This window comes from Pan troglodytes, chromosome 1, assembly GCF_028858775.2.
Source record: "Pan troglodytes isolate AG18354 chromosome 1, NHGRI_mPanTro3-v2.0_pri, whole genome shotgun sequence".
NCBI classification, from domain to species: Eukaryota; Metazoa; Chordata; class Mammalia; order Primates; family Hominidae; genus Pan; species Pan troglodytes.
This window is the reverse complement of record NC_072398.2, coordinates 133,276,997-133,302,736: the sequence shown is the minus strand read 5'-3', so window position 1 is coordinate 133,302,736 and position 25,740 is coordinate 133,276,997. Positions and strand designations below refer to the sequence as shown.

General features: G+C 34.3%; 1 protein-coding gene across 8 annotated transcripts in view; it reads right to left on the bottom strand.

Annotated features, from left to right (window-relative positions):
* The window catches only part of DPYD (dihydropyrimidine dehydrogenase), an 841,255-nt gene that overhangs the window by 797,097 nt on the left and 18,418 nt on the right, over positions 1-25,740 (bottom strand). For all 8 annotated transcript variants that reach the window (XR_001707891.3, XR_001707895.3, XR_010153075.1 and 5 more), the window contains exon 2: positions 6,173-6,283. Coding sequence is in view for 4 of the 8 variants with exons in the window: in XM_513583.8 (XP_513583.3) it covers positions 6,173-6,283 (111 nt within the window). In the remaining 4 variants the exon portion in view is untranslated. The remainder of the gene's footprint in view (positions 1-6,172; positions 6,284-25,740) is intronic.

Below are 25,740 nucleotides of genomic sequence, written 5' to 3'. Positions count from 1 at the left end.
GCCCTGGGAGAGTAGATTGAACCGTGAACTTCTCTGAACCCCAGTGTTGAGTGGAACATCAGAATGACTGTCATCTTTTCAAGAATGGCTTCAAAGTAGTAGAGAAGCGAGGGATAGAAAGGGTTCTAATGAATGAAAATGAAAGATGACTCCAAAGTCCCCATGATGGTGACCAGTGGGAAGATGGCATGAAAAGTCAGCTGGGCTTACCTCACAGCCCACACTTGCCACCAACCCTCATAAAACTTAGGTATCAGCTCGCAGAAATAAGGGGTGAGGGGGACAAGCAGGGAAAAATGAATACTACAAGTGACACACAGGTTTCCACTCTCACAGATACTTACGATAGAATTAAGTTCAGTTACAAGAAAATAAAAGAGGTCACGTGACTTGCATGCCTGAGTTTCTAGTTGGATATCTGCATGCTCTATACAAACACTGCATTTTTCACATACTGAAAGAGGTATTTAGTTGCAAAGAATCTGTTTTTATTTTTTTATTTCAGAAACTCAACTACTGTCTATTTTTGGAAGAAAATAATTGTCAACAATCAAAAAAGCAAGCTCATGCTTGAGAAAGTATTTTCAAATATCATATAACAAGAGGCAAGGGTAGAACAGGTATTGCTTTCTTACTCGATATCTGGTGAAAAGTTTATTTACTTTGGAGCTTAAAAATAAAAATTCATATTGTGAATTTGATATGTCAATGGAGGGACATATATTCTCCATCAAATTTAACAGATCCCAGTAGCTGGCTATCCATGAAAGTGTGAATGAGATTGACTGCTAGTTGTACTAATTAAGTGGATTTCATCTCTTAATAGCCATGTAAACTTGAGAAGGAAAAATGGTGCCAGCAGACAAGACAAACCTTAAGTATAATTTCCAAAAGTATAAAAATTAAACGTATTTGGAACATAAGAAATATTATTAGAAAAACATATTAACCTATCCTTCCTCCATGGAAGTCCCCTACTATGCTCTTGTGGTTCTCATCTCACCTCTCATAGTGCTTATAGCTAAATTCTCATCTCTGCCTGCCTTTTCCGTGCTATGTTCAGTGCCATGCTGAGCCACATTGGAGCCTGAGGCAAAAGGAAAAAGGTGTGTGCCTATATATATTTATTATTATTATTGTTTTTCTAGATTACTCAGTCTTTGTTAGCCCCTTATATTTTGAACCTCAGGCCAGTGCCTCACTTGCCTCACTCTAATTTCTGCCCTAATCCCAAAGGTCTAACCTGCACCCTCTTTCCACTTTACACACTCTTCCTGGGTAACTCTCCCCCTAGGCTTTTAGTTATTTACATATATCCTGATGATTCAAAAATTCTTTATCTCCATCCCAGACCCTTTACTAATCTTCAACTTTTGCAGTGATCCACAGGCACAAGACCTCAAATAATCCAAAAGTGAGTTTAGTATTTACCCTCAACTTATGCTATAAACAAGTAAACATACACATAAAGTCAACTCCCAAATCATATGTGTTTTATCTCCTAAATCAATTCAAGCTCATCCTCCCTCCTAGTCTTCATCACCTGTCTTCCAACTTTCTAAACCCAGTCCCAGAGACCTTGCCTCCCATCTTTTCATTAAATCCATGGTCCACACTGAAAGCTAGACTGATTCACCTAAAGGCAAATATGATCAACTCACATTGATCATTAAAACGCCTTAACTGTTCTTCCTTCAAAAGAGTATTATTATTATTTATTGGTATTTCAGTCTTCTTCAAAACAATGTGAGAACTTCTTGGCAAGGCCTATGTCACATAAATTTCAATGTGGCAAGTGGCACAGACAATAAATGTGAAACAAACGAGTGACTGCGATTGTGAAGCTCATGCAAGAAAAAAAATTATCAAAACCCATATATTATTTAGTTTTTTTCATTGTCTACAAGGAAAATAAGTCAATGATTTTCTTTTATTTCCTTATTCAAAAAAATTCTACTAAAAGAGCTCTCTGGCAATTGCATAGGTTCAGTCTCTAGTTCCACCATTCAGTTGTGGAACTGTGAATAGGTTTCTTATGCTTCCATGTGCCTCAATTCCCTCATCTATGAATGGATGATAAAATATAATGTATACCTGAGAGGGTGCTTCTGAAGCTTAAATAAATTACTTCACAAAAAGCATTGCAAATTCTTAATATACATTATAGCTTATTCTCATTGTATTTTTTTTATGGTGAGCACCTTGTATGTGTCATGCATTTAGAACAAATTTGCTACAATTCTTAAAAACAAGTCTAATAATTGGCTAATTGGCTGTCTTTAACTGCCTTTCCTTTTAATTTTCACCTAGCATAAGTTTTCTGATTTGTAATATTTTCTGGTCTTCAAAAATTGCTCAGGAAAAATGAGTGCAAAATATTTATGTAATTAGGATAGTTCAATATTTTCAAAAATGGCAAAAATAAACAGCAGTTACGGAACACCTGCTTAAAATATACTGGAAATAACTGCTTCGTGCTTCATTAACCAGTATAAACATGTTTGCCAGTTTAAATCCCCTACTGAAGTCAGAATTTCCAATTAGTACTAGAAGAGTATTAAACTACCAAGTGAAGATATTCCTGGGCAATAATTTCAGAACTGCCATTCTTAAGGCACTTTTACAGGTCAAACACATGCTTATTTTCTAAGAAGCCTATGATTTACTTATTAAACAAAATTTGTATCTATTTTAATAAACGATTTTAGACTACTTATTTTGCTAGGTTTTATTCACCTCTGAGTAGCATTCAATACAGTGCCTGAAATAAGATGCTTCGAGCACCAAAGAAATAGAAAAAAGGAAGAAGAAGGCAGATAGTAAGAGAGGACTATATAATGCCTCAAGAAAAACTTCTATAATTGTTGAGTCCAATTATAACTCTGTTTTGGGTAAGTGAACATAAGAAACATATAGCCTATATATAGATAGATATCTATATATAGAGAGAGATATATGCATATATATCAATATATAGATAGAGAGACAGTAATGCAGGCTAGAAATATAAAGGAATCTTCAATCTAAAGATAGTATTAAAAGCAAGGAGATAACGAGATAACCAATGTAGTGACTATTTTAAAAGAAAGAAAGAGAGTTTGAGCTCTGGGCACTGAAATATCTAGGGATGAGAGGAGAAATAATCAACAAAGAAGTGAAGAAAAACAAGAAGGAGATGTCAGTGAGGTAAGAAGAAAACTTTTTCATATCTCATCAGTTACTGGTTACTGGCTAGCTAGTGGGGATAAAAGTTCCAGCATCCTACTTGGGTCTTTATGAATTGAAAAACAAACCATATGTTTTGGTGACACTTTCATTCAATTATTTATGCCAGCATGAAGAGGATAATAACAAATACGTAAGGAGCAGCATTATTCAACCACACCGAGAATAACTTTCAACCCTAGCTTCATATTTCACTTTTCGGAATAAACCTCACTGCTCTGAGAAATTCATGAATGTCACAGAGAGTCTTCAAACTAACAGACATCAGTGCAATAAATCTGATCTTATAAATCGAGATTACTATTTTAACACAGATCTAAAGCTTTCATTTTATTTTTCTACTAATACTCATTATAGAAGACCTGAAATATACAAAAGTGCCAAAAAATATACTCAATATTAATATTTCATTTTTTTTGTTCTTTTGTGCATATATATATAAAGGTATGGTTATGTGTAAGTGTACACAATCACTATTGAATACAGTGATGTTAAATCCTTTTTCCATGTAATGCAGATAGAATTTATCCAGATTATTATTTCAAAAACATCTTAATGACTGCACAACATACCACTGAATTAATTTACTCTAATTTGCTTAACCATGACCCACTGGTTGGAATTCAGTGGGATTTCCCCTACATTTGTCTCCATTGAGTAAATAATGCCTAAGATAATCCTCTTTGTGCTTAATTCTTTATCTATATTCCTAATTCTTTCCTTCAGATATGTTATTAGAAAATAAATTACTGGTGCAAGTGTTTGATAATTTAAAAGTATTGTTATGAACTGAACTATATCTCCTCAAAAATCTTATGTTGAAGTCCTAACCCCCACTATCTCAAAATGTAGCTATATTTGGAGAGAGAGTCTTTAAAGAGGTAATTAAGTTAAAATGAGGTTATTAGGGTATGTCCTAATCCAATATAGCCGATGTCCTTATTTGGACACAAGCACACCCAAAGTGAAAAACTCAGGGAGAAGACACCATCTACAAGCCAAGGAGAGAGGTCTTGGAAGAAATCACCTTGATCTGGGACTCCTAACCTCCAGAACTGTGAGAAAATAAGTCTCTGTTGTTTAACCCACCTAGTCTGTGGTATCTTCTTATAGCATCCATAGGTATAAATAGCATCCCTAGGTATAGAATCACAGGTCCAAATGAATATTGTCAAAGATATTGTCAAACTGCTTTTATAAATATTTGGGTCAATATATATTTGACAGAGAAAGTGGACCTCACTGTACCTTGGCTATTATTTTTTAAATGATAAAATAAACTCAATTTATAGGATCACATTATGAGATACAAATGCTAATTTCCATAAAATAACAACAACAGCAATCAAAATAAAGAAAGTCTCCATTTCGAAATAAAGTCCTGACCATAAATACTTTGAAAACTTATAAATGCGAAACATTAGGGAAGTCACATAGTGTCTCTTGATCATAGTTCTCAGACCTTTAAAAATTAGAGATTCAGGCTTGATAGTCTTTAAGGGCTTTCTAAGTTTAAAAATTATATCACACTCTGGGGACTGTTGTGGGGTGGCGGGGGGAGGGATAGCATTAGGAGATATACCTAATGCTAAATGACGAGTTAATGGGTGCAGCACACCAGCACATGGCACATGTATACATATGTAACTAACCTGCACATTGTGCACATGTACCCTAAAACTTAAAGTATAATAATAATTAAAAAAAGAAAAAAACTATAATAAAAAAATTATATGATTCTTTTTTCAGTGTTATTCAATTGCTCTTATCATTAAACTGCGTCATGGCTTGTAAGTGGCCTATTCCTTGAACAATCTGAATCACACTGGTTTCCTTTTAGAGACCTCTACTAGAAGCATCATGATAGAAAACAAAGCTCCCAAAACTGGAACAAGAAAAACTGAATTCAAAATCCATGTCTGTAATTAAGTGACTATGGGATCTTTTCATGTAACATTGTTTCTCTGTTTCTTTTTCTTTTTTCATTCAAAAAAAATTGCCCAGTGGCTGGTGATAGAAAAACTTAAAATTAGATAAATACAAGCACACATGAGCACACACCCTCAATTTCCATCCTCAAAGAGTTCATAATATAAGAAGGAGGAAAGAAGTACATAAACTAAAATCATACATTCTATAAGAAAGTATATACACGGTTCCAATTGAGCTAATGTTAAACTAATACTACTGTCTCACTCATTAATTTGGGAATATTAATTTGGGGTAATCTGGGGAAATCAGATAAAAAGACATTTCTTTCAAAATTTAAAAATGTATATAACCTTAAGATGGAATTTCTAACATCACCTTTAAGGTTGTACTTATATCCGATCTATGGTGTCAGTTTCAGCTCTATAATCACCTCCTATGTACAGTTAAACAAAGTTCTAGCAATAATCTCAGCGAAATGCTGTTTTGCTCCTACACCTCACCTGGAAATATTAGGTGTTCATAAAACATCTAATGTTCATATATTTTGTGAGGGTGTATTTTTAAAGTCCACAGATACCAGTGTTATCTATAGCTTTCTTCATTTAGACTATATCTTTAACATGAAAACTCTTCCGTATCATTGTGTCATTAGGCAAAACAATTTTAAAACAAATTTTAAAGATTTTGAAAAAAGAAATTTTGGCACCAAACTAAATTTACAGGTTGCATATCCCTTATCAAAAATGCTTGACACCAGATTTGTTTCAGATTTGGGTATTATGAATTTTCAGATTTGGTTTACTCAACCTGTATATAATTTGTATTTCAGGAGATTTTTTAAAGCAGTGTAATTAAAAATACACTTTCAAACTTATTCAAATATTAAATATTTAAAATATTTTTAAAATCACGGCTGTACTTTAATACCTTATTTCTAAGTGTATGTAAAATCTTGTCTTACAATGTGTGGAGTGAGATAATTTTCAGCATGAAATAGTGTATCAGTGGTACTTACAAAGCAGTTCTTATCAGGATTTCTTTTCCAATGTTTCTTGTCTAATTTCTTGGCCGAAGTGGAACGCAGAGTCGCATGAGTTTGTGTTCGAGGATTTAAAGCCAGGATACTCTAAAGACAGCATAAACAATGTGTAAATATATGGAAATATGTTGGCATTTGTTTAAACTTATTTTTATTTTATTTTTATTTATTTTGAGACACGGTCTCTCTCACTTTGTCACCCAGGCTGGAGTGCAGTGGTACAATCTCAGTTCACTGCAACCTCTGCCTTCCAAGCTCAGGCGATCCTCCCACCTTAGTCTCCCGAGTAGCTCGGACTACAGGCGTACGCTACCACACCTGGCTAATTTTTATATTTTTAATAGAGATGAGGTTTCGCCATGTTGCCCAGGCTGGTCTTGAACTCCTGGTCTCAAGCGATCCACCTGGCCCAACCTCCCAAAGTGCTGGGGTTACAGGTGTGAGCCACCATGTCTGGTGGCATTTTTAGGAATCAAACTTTATCTAAGATTTCCTCTTACAGGCCCCTAAAGAAAGGGTTAGCCAGGAAAGAAAACTTAGGAATCACAAAAAAAAAAAAAAAAAAAAAAAAGATTACATGTAAATCAGAAGAATGACCCCAAATTTGCAAGATTGTGTTTAATAAAATCAAGTGAGGAATCCTATATTTGGTTTTCCAAAAAAAAGTTCAGTATGGGAAAATCCTAATACAACGAAAATTTATATGGAAAAAGTGAGAAGATATACTTGTCTTAGAAAAAATCTAATAATGTTATCATTGATATAATGACATCATTATATCAATGTATATCATTATACATTGACAAAAAGCTAAAATATATGTTTAAAATGTTGCATGGCTCTCAAACAGCTTACATTAATAGACTAATATGGGGCAAAATATGAATCGAGTAATTGTTATTGTATTTTCTACTAATTAGCCAGAAGCAATTCTTGACCAGAAGAAAAACTTCACAAAAAACAAATAAATATAATCAATAATGAACAACATACTATTATTTCACCAGAGAGGAGGAAACATGGTAGTAGCAAATGCTTCTGTCTAACCAAATTAACATTATTACCTACCATCTTTCAATAATGATTATGTGTTGAAAAGTTAGATGCAACAGCTGAAGAAAAGCCTGGAGAAAAGATCTGGGAGAGACACAGTGTATTTCAGTAGGTGAAGAACTTTCACATGGAAGAGAGATTTAATTTGTTTTGTATTAACACAGAACCAAGGCTGTGGAAATTAATGGAGGAAGATTTGGATTCAGATATAAATTAAAAAGTGGCAGCTGAGATTGTATTAGAAATCATTCCAGCTGACATTACTGCAGTCATTTTAAATGATGTTCATTTCAAAAGTCTTCTTCCATGAAGTTACCCCTAACTAATCTAGATCCATTTTTCTGTTTCAGATCACTGAAACATCTCTACCACAGTATTCCAGTCTAAACAGTAACTGCTGCTTTAAGAATTTTCTTCCCTTCTAAACTGTGAATGTGTTGAGTTGCGGGATTCCTGACTTTTCAAAAATCTTTCAGTTTATGATATACAGTACCAGGTAGGTAGCATATGCTTATTCCTGTAAAATAGTGATTCAAAAATCATAAATCTAATTTTTAATTCCTAGTACTCTTATAACTTTGAGTAAACCATTGATCTTTTTGATCTTTGATTTCCTCATATGCAAAATAGGGCAACACCTGAATCAGAAGTAAAGAATAAATGAAATGCATGATACAACATGTTTTCTAAACTACAAAAACCCTAAAAATTGAAGTGTAGTGAAAATGGAATCCAGAGGCTATGTGCAACAGTAATCCTCTGTCCATGATTTGTTCATGCAGTGGCCAAGTAAGAATTTGAAGGGGACCTGAGAATGCAATTCCTACTAGATTTAACCAAATCCAAGATCACCTTCCAAATCTAGATTCCATGATCCTTTAAAAATTATTGGGTCATGTTCATCATTTTCACATATAAAAATGAACTCTTATTGAGATCCACAGAGAACTATCAAAAAGACCACAATAAATGAACAGATAAAAGAATTATTATACTATTAATAACAGACACAAGCTAAAAATGTTATTTTCCACCTCTACTAATGTAATTCCACAATCAACATATCTAAAGTAATCATTTTCTAGGTGATATCTTAGCTGATTTTATAAGAGTATCACATGCTAATATGAAGAATTTAAAAATCATAAATGACTTTCTAAAATAAATGTTATACTTAGTATTCTTAGACAAGAATAAAATCAGAAAAAGTCACTTCATTTCATTCTGCATTTGATTTAAACTGGTAATAACAATCCTTTGTGTTTTAAGTTTTTAGAGTTTAAAAGTTCAAAAGCTTTCACATCCATTATGTAATTTAACTTACAAACAGCTACTACTCTCTCAATACTTAGGATGAGCAAACAAATTGAGGGTGGTTAAGTAACCTGCTTAAGATCTCACAGTTAATATGCAAAAAGAATTGAATTGGAACTGTTTTTCTGAGTATGGGACTTATATTGAACCTGATCCAAAGATGAGGGCTATATTTAAAAGTCACTTTTTGAGATATAAGGTAGGAAACATTTTTAACCACATATTTAAATAATATCAATTTGCACCTGAGTAGCTCAATGAAAAATTAATTTCAAACCCTGTCTTGAGCAAGCCAGTAAACATGACCATTAAGAGGTCACCTCTGGAATGGTAGAGTAAGGACCTCTGCAGACTGACTCCCATAAAAATAAACATATAACTGCAAAAACAGTAAAAATGAAAACTCTTTAAAGTCTCTGGAAATTTGCCTTAAGGCAAACAGCAAATGAAGAAACAATAATACATGAAAATCTGCTAAAACTGGTAAAAGGAGTGAAGGTCTATGGCATTTGAAGTATAACCCACACCACTTCAGTCCAGTGTGACAGTCATTCTACCTCAGATGGGTATAGCTCAGAACACAGAGCTCGCTCTACCCCAGCCACCAGTTGAGGGCTATGGTATCTCCCAGAGAGGGGTAAGATGCCAGCATTTCTCATTTTCTCTCTCCCCCATGCTACACAGAGACAAAACTGCAACTGAGTGCAGCTGAGACTAAAGTGCAGCTGACAGGTCAGGAGTTCTGTTACTCCATCCAGCCCCCACTCATAGAGCCAAGGTTCTACCTCAGGAATATCATGCCAATAACACCAGGGCCCTGATTATCCTTGCCTCACCTCACTTACTGGGTAGAGTTTGCACACAAGGAAGAGTAAGCTGAGAGGACTAGAGGCTACTGCCTATACCTAGTACTTTGCTCATAAAGCAGAAATTTAACTCTGAGAGAAGTGGGCCATTGTCACTATCCTCAGCTCTGGAGCAGTGGCCCAGAGATTTTTCCCAGAAGACACAAGCCATAAGAACAGAGAAGTCCCCCCAAAGGAACTGACTTTATTTGAACCTGTATGCAGGGAAGTTCAAACCTAAGAGTACTCTTATAAACAATAAAAATGTTCATGTCAAACAATTAAGAAGAGGGAGGTAGCTTCCTGAAAACAAAAAACTGAACCATAAGGCAGGTAGTTCATAAGGGAAACCCAGGGAAAGAAACGTAAGATGAGTTCTCCTGGAGTTACAAAAAACCTCAAGGACTCACCTCAAAAACTACCACTGAAAAAAGGCCCAAATTTAACTGAATCACACTGTGGAACAACTCATATTCCACAGCAAAAGTAATAAAGAAATCAACCAGAAGCCATTGGAACTAAGATCTGGGTGTGACATTACTACAGGCAGACATCTTAAGAGAGAGATCAGAGAAAAAGGCAAAGAGACACCTGATAAAACCATGGACACCCAAGAATGACTGCACATATCCAAGGCTGCACCCTGTGAGAATGACATCAGTGGTTCACACAGAGGAAAATGTACATCCCTAAATAGTATATCCAGGCCAGGCATAATGGGTCATGTCTGTAATGCCAGCACTTTGGGAGGCTGAGGCAAGTGGACTGCTTGAGGAATTCAAGACCAGCCTGGGCAACACAGTGAATCCCCATCTCTATAAAAAATACAAAAATTAGCCGGGCATGGTGGCATATGCCTGTGGTCTCAGCTACTCAGAAGGCTGAAGCAGGAGGATCGCTTGAGCCTGGGAGGTCAAAGATGCAGTGAGCTGTGACCATGCCACTTTACTCCAGCCTGGGTGACAAAGTGAGACTCTGCATTAAAAAAAAAAAAAAAAAAAAAAGTATATCCAGTCGCTAGTAACAAGTCGCCCTCCTCTAGAGGGGGGTTTAGTGTCCGGCAAGAATAGCTACATTATGTAAGATGTTCAGTCTTCAATTTAAAAAAGTATGAGCCATGCAAAGAAACAGAATTGTGTGATCCATACAGACACACAAAAAAAGGAGACAACAGAAACTCCCATTAAGAGGGCCCATGTGTCAAATTTAACACTTTGATATGGTTTAGCTGCATCCCCACCCAAATCTCATCTTGAATTGTAGTTCCCATAATCCCCATGTGGTCATGGGAGGGACCCAGTGGGAGATAATTGAATCATGGGGCCAGTTACCCCCATGCTGCTGTTCTCATGATAGTGAGTGAGTTCTCACGATATGTGATGGTTTTATAAGTGACTTTTCCGTCTTTGCTAAGCACTTCTTCCTGCTGTCATGTGAAGAAGGATGTGTTTGCTTCCCCTTCTGCCATGATTGTAAGTTCCCTCAGGCCTCCCCAGACATGCACAACTGTGAGTCAGTTAAACCACTTTCCTTTATAAATTACCCAGTCTCGGGCAGTTCTTTACAGCAGCATGAGAACTAATACACACTTCAAAGCAGCCATTACAAGGAAAGTATGATGACAATGTCTTAGAGAGTACAGGATATCCATATACAGATATAAATCACTTAAATTATTTTAACAAAAACAACAAGCAGGCATTCTGGTCTTGAAAAATACAATAGCTGATATGAAACATTCACTAGAGTTCAATAGTAGATTTGAACTAGCAGAAGAAAGAATCAGCAAACTTAAAGACAGATCAAGAGAGATTACACAATCAGAAGACCAAAGAGAAAAAGAATAAAGAAAAATTAACAGAGCCTCAATGATATGTGATACACCACTGAGCAAACCAAAATACTGTAATGGAATTATCTGAAAAAGAAAAGACAAAGCAGGAGAAAATACAGAAGTTACACTGGCTTAAAATTTGCCCGATTTATTTTTTTTTTATAAAGTAGAACAAGGTATATTACACTATACCTTCAGGAAGCTCAATGAATGTGAAGTATGCTAAATGCAAAGAGATCCACACAAAGAACATCAGTAAAAGGGCTGAAAGTCAATAGCAAAAAGAAAATCTTGAATGTAGCAAAAGAAAAATAATTCATCATGTAAAAATAGTTTCAATAAGTTTAACAGTGAATTTCTCATTAACAACCAGAGAGACCAGAGAGAAGTGGGATAAGACATACAAAGTATTAAAAGAAAAAAAAATGTGAACCATGACTCCTATACCCAACAAAACTATCTTTCAAAAAATACATTCCTAGAAAAACAAACAATAAGAGAATTTGTTATTAGCAGATGTGACTTATAAGAATTACTAAAGGAAGTTCTTGGCCAGGCATGATGGCTCCCGCCTGTAATCCCAACACTTTGGGAGTCCAAGGCAGGTGGATCACCAAGGTCAGGAGTTCAAGACCAGCCTGGCCAACATGGTGAAACCCTGTCTCTACTAAAAATACAAAAATTAGCCAGGCATGGTCGTGGGTGCCTGTAATCCAAGCTACTCAGAAGGCTGAGGCAGGAGAATCACTTGAACTCCAGAGGTGGAGGTTACAATGAGCCGAGATCACGCCACTGCACTCCAGCCTAGGCAACAAGAGTGAAACTCTGTCTCAAAATAAATAGATAAATAAAAATGAAAATAAAAAGTGAAAAAAATAAAATTAAAGGAAGTTCTTCAGGCAGAAAGTAAGTAACCATAACTTCCTATTCACACGAAAAAAACAAAGGTCAACAGTAAAGTATAGGTAATTATGAAATTATAATAGTATAAATGTATACTGTCAGACTAGATAAAAAGCAAGATGCAACTATGTTCTGTCTTTAGGAGACACACTTTAAATTCAATGACACAAATACGTTGAAAGTAAAAGATGGAAAATGACATATCATGCAAATAGCAGCAGCATGAAAGCTGCAGTGCCCATACTAATATCAGAACAACAAACTTTTAAAGAAACAAAAAATTTACTAGAAATAAAGAGGAACATTTTATCATCATAAAGGCTCAATCTACCAGGAAAATATAACAATTATAAACATATATGTGCCTAACAACAAGGCCCAAAATACAAACAAATTTGAAAGGAAACAAATCTTTAAACAATACTAATTAAAGACTTCAATACTCCACATTAAACAGTGGATAGAACAACTAGGCAGAAGACCAAAAAGGAAACAGAAGACTTGAATAACAACTATAAATCAACAAGACCTAACAGACATCCATATAACACTCTAAAAGAGCAAAATACACATTCTTCTCAACTCTATATGGAATCTTCTCTAGGATATATTGTATGCTAGATGAAAAAACAACTTCTACTAACTTAAAAATATTAAATCATACAAAATAGTTCTCCCTCTTCAATGGAATAGAATTAGATATCAATAACAGAAAGAAATTTGGAAAATTCAAAAACAATATGATGAATACTGTAAACATTATGCTAAGTGAAAGACGTCAACTACAAATATGACATATTGTTGATACCTTTTATATAAAATGTCCAGAATAAGCAAATCTATAGAGATAAAAAGTATATTAGTGGTTGCTCAGGCTGGCGGATTAGGGAGAAATGAGATGGCTACTATAAAAAAGATATGTGATTTCTTTTTGGGTGAAGAAACCTGATTATGGTTATATTGGCACAACTCTGAATACACTAAAAAATACTTTGAATTCTATAATTTACATTGGTTAATTGTTGGTTTGTGAACTGTGTATCAATAAAGCTGTTACCAAAGTAAAACCCTATTAAATTCTACATTCAGTCGATTTAGCCATATACTTTATTCACTGTAATACCACTAAAACTTCCTTTATTAGCTCAACATAAATGTAACAAGATTATTTTTAGTAACTCCTAAATATTACAGAAATCATATTTCTTCAGTCTCTCAAGTTAGACATCTGTGTCTTTTTGAAGAAAAATATACAATAAAGCTTTAATTTTAAGTGGTGTATTCCTTATGATGAAATAATACTAACACGACCTATTTTACAAAGCCAGTATTAGAAGATTCAAGTAATCTCATGCTTATAGAAAAAAAGTGAAAACATTTTCTTATTCCAGAATATGATGTTTGCTTATCTATTCAGTTTTCAACCATTACAAATCTCATCCATTAATTCAAATTGAGAAATAAAAAGACACATTTTTTTAAAGTAGTTATTCTAACATTTAAAGCAAACCAGCCAGGTAACATGCAAGAAAGATGGCTGCATTTATTTTAGTTTTTATTTCCATAATCCATACTGTGATAAATGATCATGTTTATCTATGTCAGCATAGCAATATAACTTTTGAGAATAAACATTCTGAATGTAATTTATTGGCTACTTATCACAGCTACTTTTCTTTCACATAGCATAAGTAGAAAGCATAACATAACATGAAATATTGGGTTAACCTTTTGCAAAAAGGCAGTGAGTTGAATTCAATGGATCTTGGGTAAAAATAAATTGGATTGCGCAAAATGGTTACCAAGGATTTGGCTTAATAATATCCCAAATGAAATGTGATATAAAATAAAAATACAAGACATGAGTGGTTCAGAGCTGTTAAAAATAATTTTCCAAAGCAAGACTTTAAAAAACTAAAAGTCAATATCATCAATAACTAAGCAGCTGACAGATAATACAGGAGAGTTCTAAATTGCATTTTTCCTAAGAAATGGCCAAAGGCACGTTCCAACAGGTCACAGAGTCCCCTCTCTGGATTAATTGAGCACTTTAAGAAGCCCATTAACCCTTTCAGATACAGGGTACATTACTTATACAGGGAGATTTTTCTCTCATCAAAGAATTTGACTTGTTTGGCTTTACCAAACATTTTCACTAACACAATAAAGACACACTGGTTATTCCAGACGCAGAAAAACAAAATTAGAAAAAATTTAATTGTACTAATTTTACCTAGTTTAAGAAATGATGGAATATTATCCAGGGCCAAGTATAAATGAAATCAAATAAGAGTTATATATTGTCACCATTTGGTCTGTTAACACTATTCTGTGAAGCAGTGGAATGCGGAAACATACAAACTAGAATTATACATCTAAAGAGAGTTTTTCTGTATTACCACTGAGGGCAAAAAAGAGAAGCCTGTATTGATTACAATCACAGGCCCTCATGTCACAAATAAAATCACTAAATCTTAGGCCTAAAACATTGGAGCTTCAGTATTATTCAAGAGCTTGAATTCCAATTGCAGGAAGCTACTTGACCAACATGTCCTCTTTCTTAACATGTGGTATTGTTTTACATCACAATAGTAATTATCCAAACATAGTGTACCATTAAGCTTCCTTTACCCTTTGCATTCGAAGTTATAAACAAATTTTTCCTATTCAATACTGGTAATTACTTGCTATAATTCTGAGCCATTAAAATGATACACATGTTGCTGACATTTTGTACTTACATGCTTAAGATGATAAACTAAGTTTTGTCTTATTTAAATTATGCTTACATTTTTCTTTAATGGCTTATTCTGAGTTCTCTATAAGTTATCTCCTACTTTCCAATGCATCAAGTAAACAAATAATAATAATAATAAACATGTTTTTCCCATTTCTTTCATAATTGGACAGAAATACTTTGATTTCAATATACCATTGTACTGTGGTGCCAATTTTTTATCAATAAATATTCTCAGCTAACAGAAAAACAGAAATATCTATTGATTAATGCTTTTGACGAGTATTTGTTGCCTTATCAAGGTAACAATCTAACTAAGGCTGGTCAGTGGAGAACTAAATTTTTCAGTTTATTTGCTTAACAGTCTCTTGTTTAAAAGCCCCAGTCTCAGCCAGTTATCCCACGCTTCTCCATGTCTCTCATTAGTCATAGTGTAGAGTGATTTAATTAATATCTTAGAAATTCACAAAGGTATCTTTGGTTCTTGAATAAGCTCAGAACTGATACGGCCCATCTCCTGCTAGGTAGGGAACAGAAGAGGAGAGAATGCAGCTTTATTTTGCATCCTAGGTTCACACTTGAGATACAATCAACCTTAGAGTCTGAAAATTTCAGAAATCCATGGTAATCAGTCCTGGTCAAAGACTTACATTTACCTAATAATTTTTTAAATGTACTTCCATTCTTTGCCCAGACACAGGTTTCTAAGCCCCTAGGTTGTTCTACTTTTCCAAGTAACTTATCATATTTTTTTTCCCATTTTACTAGCTCTGTACAAAGGCCAATTTTCCCTTTATGCACAGTGGGTAACTCACTGCAGTTGATTAAAAATTTATGAAGGAAAGAATCTCTGATAGTCCTAAATCTTACAACTTTCATTTTGTTAAGTATTCACTAAGCAATATGCATAGTGTTTGAGATTAAATTTGGGTTTCTATCTTAGCTCTACTATTCTTGTTGGTTATTTAAACTCTCAAGCTCTCTACTCCTTCAACTGTAAAATGGTGATTAGTAATAGTACTTACCCCATAGGGTTGTTCTGATGATTAAATAAGATAATGCAAAAGATGTTTAGAGTGGTGCATGCGGTAAGTGCTTACCACATGTTATCTATGTATGTAATAGAACTAGGTTTTAGCCACTATTAACCCAATGTATATTCATATTCCTATATTGTCAATTCTGAATGTATACATGGGAATCATATTTTTAAGTACAGGAATATAGAAAAAGGATGAAGACAACAGGTGAGAAAATATCTATAAATAAGGTAGTACAAAAAAATAGAGATGTATCTCAGAGGAAACCAAATCACTGACTGAGTCATGGGTCTCTGAACTTATCATTGCCCTAAGCCCTGCAATTTCAAAGGTAGACTGCCTGAAAATACAATATGCTTTTTGCAAATTAATATGGCAGTGTGGAAGGGTCATGAAATTCAAAAACAGATTTTAATATCCATCGCATATATATATATAGCAATGGAGATATCATTTTATAATCCATAGAACTGTATATAACTCATGGGTCTTTGGTCCCAACATGTTTAGGTAAATTTACATTACATTTCCTTCCCAGGAAGGGCATGTCAGATGAAAAATGATGAATTTGTAAAACATCAAAAAATGTTATCAACTGAAAATAAATGAATCCCTTCAGAATGCTCATCATATCGCCTGGAATATTTGATTCATTTCTACTGAGCATATAGTTAACACAAATAGTTTACACATTTTAAAATATCATGTCTATTATGTCACTCTCACACTCAACAAGGTAAGGTCAGCCAGAGGAAGCTCTTTGTCTGTCTTTGCAAGGCCCAGTGTGTGACTCTCCTTCACTTCTAAAATACACACCACACAACAGGTGCCTAAATGATCTCTAAGTGAAAAAAAAAAGTCTTTTTATTGTCTTTCAGAAAAGATTGACAATTCAAACACAAGAATAATAACATCTGATATTAACCTCACAATTCTTAATACAGAACAGAGCATGCCAAAGGTAGTGACTAATTCTGACATAGACAATTTAGTCTGTTCAGGCTTTTATAACAGAATACCATAAGCTGGGTGGCTTAAACAACAGATCTTTATTTCTCACAGTTAGAGAGGCTGGAAAGTCTAAGATCAAGGTGCCTGACAATTTGGTTCCAGGTAAGAATCCTTTTCCCTCTTCTGACTCACTCACAGCCACCTTTTTGCAGTGTGATCATGTTGCAGAGAGAGAGGATGAGAATGAGAGAAAGCTCTCTGTAGTCTTTTCTTATAAGAAGCACTAATCCCACTATGAGGGTCCCACCCTCATGACCTCATCTACCCCTAGCTACCTTCTAAAGGCTCCATCTTCAAATACCACACATTGGAAGTTAAGTCTTCAACATATGAATTTTGAGGGGACATAAACAGTTCATAACAGACAAGGAAAGGATTCTACCACCTGTGGAAGTATGCAAATACTATTAATATTGGGCATCAACTTAAAGACACCTTTAGCCTAAGAGTTCAAATGGTACCATGTTGACTGTACCATTTTATTTTATCAAGAAGAAACTTCAGAATAACCAAAGGAGATATTTTAAAGTATTGCTTAATTTAAGAAAAGAAAAGAAAACAATATTACCAAATAATGTAACACTAGCTATTAATTATATATCTTTATTCTTTAAACAATTTAAACAGCAAAACATTAATAACATATATACTTTATATATACTGTTTGTATATTTTTATTATAGGAATTGAGAAATAAAGTGTCAAATGCAAACACTTATAAAGAGATATCAAAAATATATAAAATGGGATAACCTATACTGTATTTTATTTTAAAATTTCATTACTTTAATTATAAACTATTTTCAATTTAATATAATGTGGCAAAGCATCCGTATATTACATATTTAAATTAAAACCAATATGTAGAAAATGTGTAACTATGAAAATACACGTTGGAATATCTTGCATTTGCAAAAAGTTGAACATATGTATAAATTTATACAAAATCCCAAGACAGAATTATGTGGAAAGAAAGTTGATAGGGATTATTACGTTACCAAAAAAATTCACCAGTTCATTGGGTAAGAAAATCTATATTTTAGCATTTATACTTTTTTTCATTCAAAACAAATTAGTCAATTTACCTCAAAACTTGCTTTACAGAAATTGCCTGGCTCCTATGTAAAATTGGCCTTAGAGGGCCTTTTTCAAGTAGTATGAAAAGTATTATGATTTACCTTTAATCTAGTACCTTTTGTGTATAAAATACTCTCATTTACAAAAGACACTGCTCACAAGACCAAGGGTTATTTTAGTTCAAAAGAGGCTAAGTGTATACCAGCATGCTAAAATTATTTAATACCAGTCAACAAATAGAGATGCTGGAAAACAGGACTTCAAGGGAAAGATGAAAGCAGGACCTGGGCTAACTGAGTTTAAATGTTTTACAAATTAAGTACATAGAGGAAGTAGCATGATTTTCAGGTTCACAAAACTGTAATAAACCATAGCGTGACTAGTTGCCCTTCATCTATATGGTTAACAGCTAAAAGGAAATATATATATATATATATATATATATATATATATATATATATATATATGGGCTGGCAAGTGACTTATGTTAAAAATAAGAACTGATATGATAAAAATGAGTTTTCATTTCTGGATTTTATTAATTGAAGGATTATCATATCTATTTTTTGAGAAGGATCAGAGTAGAGCAAGGAGCTGAGGAGTTGGGGAATTGGGTGAGTTGAGGAGTTGGACTATTTAAAATCATGAAATTTATGAATTTAAAGTTCATGCATACAATTACTATTTAAGCTACTTTTATTTCCTTAATAAGTAATATTTTGTATTCTTAATTAATACACTTTGTTTCAATGCCTAGAGAGAATGCTTTCCATTTAAACAGTAGTATTAGCTGTATATGCAGTATGGAGTCACATCAAGATATCCCAATTTTTTTACCAAAAACAACCTAGGAATTCCAATTTAAGAGAACAAATATCTCACTTAAAATAATTTAAGTTTATACCTAAAGCAAGATATAAAAATATAATGCCCAATCTTACACTGTAATTACATACTATTTGACCTAATCTAGCTTCTTTCCAGGGATTAATAAAATTAACTTGGCATCTTTTTTGGGTCCCTAGGATTTAGTATATTAGAGTTGGAATGGACTCTTAGAGATTAACATTTGATTTCACGTCCTATTTAGAAATCCTGTTCCAAACACTCATTGAACTATACCAATCAAATTAATCAAAAATGACATAGTGTTAGTCTCTTATATAAAGCTCACACAAATGGATAAGAAAACAGGAAAATATTATCAGATAAGCTGGAAAAGGGCATGAACAGATCACAGAAGAATGCATACATATCTCCAATTTAAAGTGAAAAAGAGAAACATTCAGCTACCCACTGAGTCTTCACTTTCCTACCACTACTGCAAATGCTCTTGTCAAGTCTCACCGATGATGTGCATGTTACCCAACATTCTTTGTGCATTGTTAGGTTTTACTTCTCCCCGTCTCATATTTAAGTGACTTTATTTTTTTCTTTATAGGTAAAGTATTACTTTTTTACAATAGCTTTATTGAGATATAATTCACTTACACATGATTCACCTATTTTAAGTATATAATTCATGAATTTTAGTATACCTACAAAGCTGTGCAACCATCACCACAGTCAATTTTAAAACATTTCATCAAACATATCCCTGCCAAAAACATGTACCCATTAGCAGTCACTTCCAGTTTTCCCCAAACCTCCAGATTTAAGCACCATTAATCTACTTTCTAACTCTTTGGATTTGTCTGTTTTGGACATGTCATATAAATGGAATCATACAATATGTTGTTTTTTTGTAAATGGTTTCTTTCACTTAGCATAATGTCTTCAAAGATTATTCATATAGCATTTTACTTGTATATGTGTTATAAACCCCATACTTTACTGTTTAATTTAAATGACCAATTCTCTTAATGAGGTTTAAATAGTAAGTAAAAATCATATATCTACCTATGTAGTTACCATTTTTGCAATTATGTAATCCTTGGTGCAAACCCCTATTTTTACCTACTATCGTTTCCTTTTGCCTGAAGGATGTGATTTCCTTTAACATTTCTTGTAATGCGGGTCTGCTGCTTATAAATGTTTGCAACTTTTGTATGCCTGAAAAAGTCTCTACTTTGCCCTGGTTTTTGAACTCTAATTTCACTGGATAATAGAATTCTACACTGAAAGTTTTTGTTCCCTGATACTTTAAATGTCTTCTCACTTGCATTATTTCCAACAATAAATCTGCTATTGCTTTATCTTTGTTCTTCTGTATCCAGTACACCTGTTTTTTTCCTCTGGCTGCTCTGAAGATAAACTCTTTATCGCTAGTTTTGACCAATTTGATTATGATGTGCCTCGGCGTTGTTTTCTTCATATTTCTTCTGCTTAGGTTTCACTGGGCTTCTTGGATTTACAAATTCATTTTTACAAATATTTTCTTCTTCTCTCCTCCCACTGCTTCACTCTCATCTCTTTGGGGAAATTCCATTTACATGTTCATGAGGCCACTCGAAGTTGTCCCACAGCTCACTGATAGTCTTTTCATTTTTTTCTCTCTCTGTGTTTCATTTTAGAGTTTTTATTGCTATGTCCTCAAGTTAACTATCTTTTCTTCTGCAATGTCTAATCTGTCTTCAATATTATCCAGTGTGTTTTTCATCTCCTTACAGTTGCCATCTTTAGAAGTTCAATTTGGGTCTCCTATCTATCTTGCACACCTCTACTTCATTTTTTGAACATATAGAATACAGTTATAATGACAGTTTTAATGTTCTTCTCTGCTAATTTAACATCTGTGTCGGCTTTGGATTTGTCTCAATACATTAATTTTTATCCTCATTATGGGTGGTATTTTCCTGCATCCTTTCATGCCTAGTTATTTTTAATTGGATGACAGACATTGTGAATTTTACCATATTGGGTACATGATATTTTCGCATTCCTATAAATGTTTTTGAGTTTTGTTCTAGGACATAGTTGAATTATTTGAAAACAATTTGATCCTCTCAGGTCTTGGTTTTAAGCTTTGTGAGGAGGGAATCAAGCAGCATTTGCTCTGGGGCTAATTATTTCCCACTACTGAGGCAAAAAACTTCTGAATACCCAATGTCGTATGAATCATGAAGTTTTCCAGTCTGGCTGGTGGGAGGAGGCATTATTCCCAGACCCATGTGAGTGCTCGTTCCATCGGATTGTTCTTTACGCAGCCATGGGTCATTTTCCCACATGCGTATACTAATCATTACTCTGCGGAGTACTCAAGGGGAACCCTCTGCTGATCTGCAGGTTTCTCTCTGAGCAGCTCTAGCCTCTCTGTTGTTCTGTTCTACAAACTCTAGCTTCCTTGGTCTCCCTAGACTTTCAGCTCTGTCTCTCCAATTGAGGGATTCCACCAGGCTTTGTGTGGTTTCCTCCTTCTGATCTGCAGCCTATAAACTCTCTCAAGAGGATAAACTAGAAAAATATTAGGGTTTCCTTCATTTGTTTATGTTTCTCAGGGAACACTGTATTTCATTGCTTGATAGCCAGTATCTTAAAAATAATTGTTTCATATATTTTGTTTCTTTTTTATTGTTTCAGGTGGAAACGTGTACAGGAAAGAACCTGATAGGCCTGAGTTGCTCAAATCCTGAGCAATATGGTTTGACTGTGTCCCCAACCAAACCCACCTTGAACTGTAATAATCCCCATGTCACAAGGGTGGGGCTAGGTGAAGGTAACTGAATCATCAGGGAGGTTTCCCCACACTGTTTTCATGGTAGTGAATACGTCTCATGAGATCTGATGGTTTTCTACATGGTGGTTCCTCTGCATAAGCTTTCTTGCCTGCCACCATGTAAGATGTGCCTTTGCTCCTCCTTTGCCTTCCAACATGATTGTGAAGCCACCCCAGCCATGTGGAACTCTGAATCCATCAAACCTCTTTCCTTTATAAATTATCCAGTTTCAGGTATGTCTTAATCAGCAGCGTGAGAACAGACTAATACACTAAGCATTCCCAAGAAAGGCTTGTTTTCAGAAGAAGTGGCCCTCAGCTCACTCCTAGGAACCAAGCTGTGACTATTCTGTCAGACAAGAGTGTTTTGTTTTGTTTTTTTTTTAATGCCAAACGCCTTGGGCCACGTTGTAACAGTTGGCTAGTTTACATTAACAGTGTGATTAATGATGAGTATCTGCTTTTTCTCTGGTGGTCTGAACCTTGAATAACTGAAGTCAGTCACACAGCACTATATGTATACATGACTAACACGCAATTAAAAACCCTGGATACTAAGGTTTGGGTGAGCTTCCCTTATTGGCAACTCTTCACATGTTGTCACACATCATTTGCTGGAAGAATTAAATGTGTGCCATGTAACTCCATTGGGAGAGGACAACTGAAAGCTTGTGGGTGACTTCCTCTGAACTTTGACAAATGTGCCTTTTCCCTTTGTTTCTTTTAATTTATTCTTTCACCATAATAAACTATAACCATGAATACAACAACTTCTATATCCTGAGGGTATTTATAGTAAATCAATTGTGCCTGGAGGTGGTCTTGGAACTCCCAATACAAAATGTACATCTATTCCCTAGTGTCCCACCTTGAGTGTATGCAGAATTCCAGTAAGAGTATCATACTTTAGTTGCCACTCCTTCACATGGCTTAATTTTATAGAGCACCTGGACAAACAATACAGAAAAATTTTCAAAATGGCAATACGTAATTTCTTTACTCACTTTTATATAGGAATCTTAGGTAAATATATTAGAGATTGATACGTGGTCATGGGACCATGGGCTTTAAAGTAGAAAAAGTTAACTTATCACAGATACTCCTGAATAAATCAGCTGCATCAGAATATCTCAGATTTCCCTACACATCTATCAATTATACATGGATAGGCCTTGGGAATCAATCAGTTTAACAAATGTCTGTGGCAGACTTTGCAGCTCTCCTGCCTCAGTATGCACTCCATCCTTCCTTCTTAGTAGCAAACCCCTATTACATTTTGGGAGCCATAGTTCTCACCTACAGACTATGATTCCCAGGCTTTGACAAGCCATTCAGCTAAGTACCAGGAAATAATATGCATTTAGAAGTGTGTATCTTTTAAGGAGTCTCATTAAAGGGAGAGGTATACCTTGTTTTTCCTGTTCTTCTCTGCTTTTGGAGCTCTAGCTGCTAACTTCAACAAAGAGGTGAACTTGAGGATATCAGAATGGAAAGACAGAAACCTGTTGACAACAAAAAGGTGCTATACGCACTCTAGTATCTATCTCTGGACTTCTTTTACATGAGGAATAAATAAAGTTCTGTCTTCTTTAAGCCGCTTTTAGCAATTTTTCCCATGTTATACCCCAACACCTGGTTTTTACAGTGCCCAAGGTGATTCTGGTGGCCAACTAGGTATGGGAAGGACTGATAGTCCAATCAACAAGGCAAAATATTCAAAACCAGGGTGCATGGAAACTTCAAAATAAAAGCATTTGGCTTATGTACTTAAAAGACAAGTGGGAAATCACATCAGCTTAAGTATTTTTCTTGAAATCCATCAAATGTCAAAAATCCTAAACCAAAACTTACTCATTTCAAAGAATGATCAATGGAAATTTTATTGTGCCAGCACAAAAAAAGTAATTCATTTTCATCTCCATTCATTGACTGCTAATAGGTTTCTCCATTTTAACTGACATAATTTTTTTACAATATAGCATAATGATGTGAATAAAATATATCCAATGCTCCTTTGCAAACTGTTTTTTGAAAATCTCCCATGCACATAACTCCCTCCCCAAAATCCACACTTCCAACCAGTCTGTTAAATCCCTCCCTCCTATCAAGCCGTAGTAGATAACACATTTCTGTGCTCCCAAGATACACCATGCAAAACACCCTATCTCTATTAATATTCTAACTTGATTTCTGGATGTGTTCTCAGGCTAATATATACTTCAACAATAAGACAGTTTAGCTACTTTTTATCAAAATTTTATAATGTCTTTTATTCGAAAAAAATTATATTAAAAAAATGATATAAGAACATTTTTTAATGTTCTTATATCAGATGACTATTTGGTAATACCTGATGTTGAATGAGAGCTTACAGTATGCCAGGCACCCCTTCAAGTGTTTTTCAAGTACAGATGAGAAAACTAAATCACAAGGAGATTGAGTAACTTCCCCAGGAAGTAACAGAGATTCTTAACCCACATATTTTGGCTTCAGATTATGGACTGTTATTCACTACTCTGTACTTCTTCTATGGGCAGCTAATATTAGTTTCATTTTACTTTTAATGTAGTAACTCAACGATTGCTGCATATTCACTGTAAATACTGAAATCAATTTTGCGCTGGTGCAGCTACAGAAACAAGACCTGAAATAAGTCAGACTTAAAGAAAAGTCTATTATATGCTGATTAAGCCGCAATATATACCAAACTTCCTGGTACACATTGCTTATATAGTGTTACTTCAAATGAAAAGAAAGAGACAAACCTCAGAAATATTGTTAAGGAAGCTCTAGCAGGACTTGATAACAATGAGTATAGGTTGTAAAGAGACAGAAAAGTAAATACACCTCCCATATTAACAATTTGTGATTATAAGGGGAATAGTATGCACAGAAAATAAAAGTTGGGATAGAAAACTGGCTTAGAAAAAAATATTTAGTACTGTTTGGCTCATCACTTGAATAATGGTGTCATCTTACAAATGACATATAAGCAGCAACAATAACAAAAAACTGACAGTGAAATACAGCATGTCTCCAGTGCCTTTCAATTAATTGTTGGATTTGAATTAAGTTCACACATCTTGTCCAAAAAGCTAAGATTTTTCTTTAATTGTAAAAAAATCACAGATGCTCTGGTATCAAAAATACATTTACCATTCAGAAATGTCAGGTAATGCTACTTCCATTAAAATAGAAATTCTGGGTTTAATATTTATCAATTTATAAAATAGTTTACATATATTATTAAACCCTCAAATTCTTGTATTCCAATTGAAATCCACATAGTCTAAAATTCTCTGCTTATATGCCTGTCTGCCCCACTAGCCTTTCAGCTTACTGAGTATGATGACTGGCTATTACCCTTCTCAGTATCTCCAGGAACTTATATAAGGCATAAATATAGAGACTTGCAATAAATTGAATTGTATCTCCTTAGAGTGCAAGAGCCACAAGGGACCTCTATTTACAGATGCGCCTAGTGAAGTAAAAGAACAATCCATATTAAAGACTGAGTCAAGATTAGAACCAAGTCTCCTAACTCTATGACATTACCACACTCATACAAAAATATCACTACAACGAGGCTCCCGAATACTTTGAATTATCCATGACTTTACATTGCCTACGAGCCTACTTCTGATAAGAAACCATACTTGAAAGTAGCATAAGAGCAAGAATTAGAAGATGCATAAATAATATAGACCAGAGAGGCATAAGAGGTCAGAAGTTCAGTGTTTTGGATTTACTGGGTAAAACTGGATTTCTTTAATTTCCATAGGAAAGATTACAGGATCCCCACATGTCAAGTAATTCTTTAATCATTAAGTTTGCTGTTTCCATTGAAATGTTATTCATCTCAAAGATATGTAAATTATCACCATCACTTTAATACAATGCTTCCTACACTTTCTCTGTCATTTTAAAGATTAAGACTGAAAATAAATTAAAAGCAGGGGTATGTTGCTATATAATAAGTGGTAATTTCATCAAATTAGTAACATTCAGATTCTAATGAGATTTCTTTATTATTTTATACACAGAATATTTTCCTAAAGGAGCATACTAAACAAAA